General features: G+C 46.9%; 1 protein-coding gene across 1 annotated transcript; it reads right to left on the bottom strand.

Annotated features, from left to right (window-relative positions):
* Nucleotides 1-900: 900 nt before the first annotated feature.
* LOC121274470 (toll-like receptor 13) lies at nucleotides 901-4,180 on the bottom strand. Its single transcript, XM_041181809.1, has one exon. It carries the CDS (start codon nucleotides 4,178-4,180, stop codon nucleotides 1,328-1,330), a length of 2,853 nt encoding a protein of 950 aa, XP_041037743.1. The 3' UTR covers nucleotides 901-1,327.
* Between the last annotated feature and the right edge of the window lie 400 nt (nucleotides 4,181-4,580).

The raw sequence follows: 4,580 nt of genomic DNA, 5'->3' as shown, positions 1-4,580 counted from the left end.
CATGTTAGGGAAGTTTTATTTTTCTATTTTGAGCTTTTTTGCATTTTACAGCCGATCTCCCTGAGGCTGCACTTAGCCTCAGGGAGGTGAGTGCGCTCTTTCATGCGCATATGCGAAAGAGCACACTCCCGATTTTAGGAATCCCCCCACCGCCTGCACAGGGAGTGCTTAGCGCTTCCCTGCAGATGTCACGCTGGGTGGGCTGTAATTGGCCCACCCACCTAAAAGGTGCTGTGCCTCCATTTGGGGGCACCAATTGGAAGCGCGCCCATATGCGCCCGCCCATCAGCTTCCCCCCCAATGGGGGGAAAATTCAGCCCATAGATTTTAAAACAACAGGTGAGTGACTTCATTTAAATATATAAACTTAAAAAACATTTCTTTGACAGGAAGTGGGTGTCGCTGGCAAGGCCAGGCATTTCACGTCCATCGTAATTGCCCCTTGAGAAGGTGGGTGGTGAGCTGCCTTCTTGAACCATAGGTACACCCACAGTGCTGTTAGGGAGGGAGTTCTAGAGTTTTGACAGTTCAGGAACGGCGGATAGAGTTCCGAATTGGGATGCTAAGTGGCTTGGAGGGAGATTTCTTAAAGGACTTGACAGGGTAGATGCCAGGAGGAAGGTTTTCCCAGCTGGAGAATCTGGAACTAGGAATCATGGGGTCAGAATAAGGGGGTCAGCCATTTAGGAATAGAGAGTTGTGAATATTTGGAATTCTCTACTCCAGAGGGTCATGGATGCTCAGTCATTAAGAACTTCAAGACATAGATTGATAGATTATTGGATACTAGGAAATCAATGGATATAGGGATAAGGCAGGAAGGTGGAGGCAAGATAAAAGGTTAGCCCTGAGCTTATTGAATGGCAGAATAGGCTCGAAGGGCTGAATGACTTGCTCCTGCTCCGATTTCTCCAGGTCCTTTATGTTTTTAGATCTATTTCTCACTCCAGCAAATCCTAAGGCTGTTTGGAGTGAATGTGGGATCTCCTGTTCACTCCATTGTGTGGGTAATCTTGTGCTCCCAGTGTCAGTGGGAAGGGGACATCCAGCACATTAGACTGGGCCTAGATCCAAGATTAGACGGAAATACAACACTGAGATGTCATGTAGGGCCAGATATTTCATGCGATGTAGACTTCATTTGGTGAATTTTCTGACTGTACCTTTATCTTATCCTGGGTCTCTACAGTAGTGGAGAGAAGATTAACAATTAGGAGAGACTGTGTAGGGGGTTGGGTGGGGGGAGTGAAAATGCCTGGCAGTGAGTTCTGAGATCAGGGGGAGCTCTGCCACTGGAACCAAGTGGGGCTTTTTGGAAACTGAAACTTTAACTTTCAACAGCAGTGTCCATCTCCTTGATGTAGCTGGAGCCTTTGATCGCTTCTCTCACTTTGATCCAAAAGAGCTTTTGAGCTTCCACATTGGATGGCCAGTGGATGTAGGTCTTCTTCCTCATCACCTTCCTCATCTTGTGATAGGTTGACAGTTCGGCGTCTGGAATCTTCTCCAAGAAGATGAGTATGATGACGTCTTTCAATTCGTGGAACAACCTGTAACTAACTAGCTGTAGTTCCATTGAGCACCATTCACTCTCCAGGTAGTTGCGGCTCATCACGCAGATAGTCTTCCTGCTCTGGTAGATGCTGTCCACAATGTTATCGATGACATATTTGCCCAGTTCGAAATCTCTGTGGTGGAGGCAGAGCTTGAAGCATTGAGGTCCTGTCATTTCCAGGTTCGGCACCAGCTCTTGCAGGACCCATCCCTCATCATTTGAATTATAGGAGATAAATGCATCGTACTTGTAGCACTGCTGACTCTCTTTTCTTCCCCTGTGGTCATTCAACCACGAACGAAAAATATAAAACCCATACTTGACGTGCCAGTATCCTTCCTTGTGGATGAGAGGGATGAACATGCATGTTATCAAGATTGGAAAAGTTATTTGGAACATGAGATGTCCAATGTCCAAGTAGCACACGCGAGCATCGAACCTGTACAAGTATTCAGTCGGCTGACCTGCACAGGTATGGTTGTAAAAATAGACAACCTGGACCCTGGGGTTAGACAGTGACCAGTTTTGGAACCAGCTGTTACTACAGGTACAAGGGAATGGGTTCTTTCGTAAATCCAGATAGGACAGGGAGGGCAGGTGTTTCAGAACCGTGCTGTTGACAGTCTGAATGGCGTTTTTTCCCAAGAACAGTGTCCTGAGGTTGGAAAGGTTTCCAAGGATGTCAACAGACATGAATTGGAGACCCACATTTTCCAGGTTTAGCCTCTCTAGGCTCTGGAGGCTCTCAAAGATTCTTGGGTTCAGACTATGGATCCCATTGCAAGTGTCGGGCATGGAGAGGGTTCTCAAGTTGATCAGATCTTCAAATCCACCTTTGGACAGTGACATTTTATTCCTTCCTATGTACAGATTCCTTAAAGAGATGAGGCCTTTGAAAAACTTTGGAGGAATAATGTTAATGCCATAAGGTTGCTGGGCTTCTAGCTTGAGAATGTAGAGCTTTGACAGGTTAAAAAATGGAGATGTTGCAGTCAGACCAGTATTGTATCTGATCCAATTACTGTCCAGGTCCAATACCCCCAATGACAGGAGATTGCTGAAAATTTCCCTGCTGATATGGCTTATATAGTTTCTGTCGAGATACAGCTTGGACAGATTGCGCAATCCACTGAAAGACAGGCTGGTGAGGCTTCGGATTTTGTTCCCTCCCAGGTCCAAAGTCTCCAGGTTGTTGAGATTTTCAAACACCCTCTTGAAAAGAATTGAGATCCTGTTGTTCCTGAGATTGAGGATCCTAAGGCTTCTGAGCCTGCTGAAGTTGTGTTGGTAGATGTCAGTGATGAGGTTGTTGTCAAGCCTGAGTTGCAGTAGGCTGGTGAGGTTAGAAAAGGCTCCACTGTTGATGACAGCGATGTTGTTAATGTTTAACATCAGGCTCCGGAGATGGGGAGCATAAGAGAAGGCATGGCTTGAAATGGTGAAAATCCTGTTGTAGCGAAAGGAGAGGTGTGACAGTTTTGGAAACAGCGTGACTGTCCTCCCATCCCTGAAACAGGAAGGTAGGTTTTGGATTTGGTTGTGCTCGATAATGAAAGAAATGACTTGCTCCCTTTTGGACACAAATTCAAGGCAGCCGACAGAAGTGAGGCGATTGTGTGATAAGTCCCAACTGGTAATGGGCGGGCACTGGGTGAAGGAATGGATGGTGAGGTTGGAGATCTGATTGCTCTGCAGGACCAGGCTTCTCATGGTCAAGTTACCTAGATGACGGCACAAGTCAGAGAGCCGCGTCTGGCTGTGCAGCCTTAAACCAGAGTACTGAACCTTCCGCAGGTCCACGTTTCCAGAGTCGAGAAACTCAGTGATGTTTAAGGGGTTGTCCTTGATGATCAAGCAGGAGATCTTTCTCAGATCAACTTTAGAAAATTCCAAAGCATCGGAGAGCTTGTTATCAGACAGATCCAATGTGAAGTTGTGGTTGAGAAAATTCTGTTTGCAGTCAAGGGTTGTGAGAGAGGTGTTGCGGAGGTAAAGGAATTGAAGAGAGAGTGGGAGATTGGTAGAATGTTGCAGGGAACCCAGACAGTTATGGCTCAGATCCAGGAGAGTCAAGTTTCTGAATGCAGAGACAGCGCTCACCACGTGAGAGAAATTCTGGAGTTTATTGGAGCTTAAAACAAGTATTTGAAGACTTGCCAATTCAGCGAAGGCATTTGGTTCAACTGTGGCCAAGCGGTTGTGGTGGAGCAGGAGGCAACATAACTTTCCAAGTCCCCGGAAGTCCAGAGGTGCCAGGTGGGCAATGCTGTTGTAGGACAGGTTGAGGGTCAGCAGGTCGGTGAGGTTATTGAACACGCCACAGCATACTCTGTCAATCCGATTGTAATCCAGGCGCAGGGTGAGCAGGTTGGGTAGGCCGCCAAAGCTGCCCGTTGGCAGTTGGGTCAGCTGGTTGTGGGAGATGTTCAGGTGCACAGTGCTGGCTGGGAGGTCAGACACGGCGCTGGAGACCTGTGTGAGGAAACGGTGGACACAGCGGAAGGTACCGTTTTGACTGGAATCCTGGATGCAGTTCCTGAAACTGTAGCCCGGCACTGTGGGCACCAGCACAATGCTCGAGAAGGCATAGAGGAGCCATAGAGGGTCAAGATTTAGTTTCAACATCTCCTTTTGCCCGACAGCCCAAGTGTTTAGCTGGAGGTTACTTGAGAAAAATGCTGGAGGTTTGTATTTTCTCTATCCCTTCTCACAATGGCCTATAAATCAGAGATAATTTAAATGGTCAATTTAGTAAATATTAAACAAAGCATTTAACCTGCACTCCAGTGTCACTACTGTCCGCACTCTGAAACACCATATGTACTATCTTGTATCTGAGGATATTACCAGCTCACTGAAAACCCCTCCTTGGCCACACGAAACTCCCTGGGATTGGTTCATGTAATCTGATGTCTCCCTCTGCCCACTCCTTATCCTGAAAATGGCAGCAGCTCAGGATCTCCCTCTAAGACCTTCAATTTGAATATTACTGAAAAGAAAGACATGTGGCCGCAGTTTCTGATCT

The sequence above is a fragment of the Carcharodon carcharias genome (genome assembly GCF_017639515.1).
Source record: "Carcharodon carcharias isolate sCarCar2 chromosome 36 unlocalized genomic scaffold, sCarCar2.pri SUPER_36_unloc_9, whole genome shotgun sequence".
In the NCBI taxonomy this organism is placed as follows: domain Eukaryota; kingdom Metazoa; phylum Chordata; class Chondrichthyes; order Lamniformes; family Lamnidae; genus Carcharodon; species Carcharodon carcharias.
Note: the sequence above shows the minus strand (reverse complement) of the source record. Positions and strands in the feature narration are given on the sequence as shown.

Coding starts and splice junctions, on each gene's coding strand:
- LOC121274470 (XM_041181809.1), bottom strand. CDS start 4,180: ATGTTGAAACTAAATCTTGACCCTCTATGGCTCCTCTATGCCTTCTCG.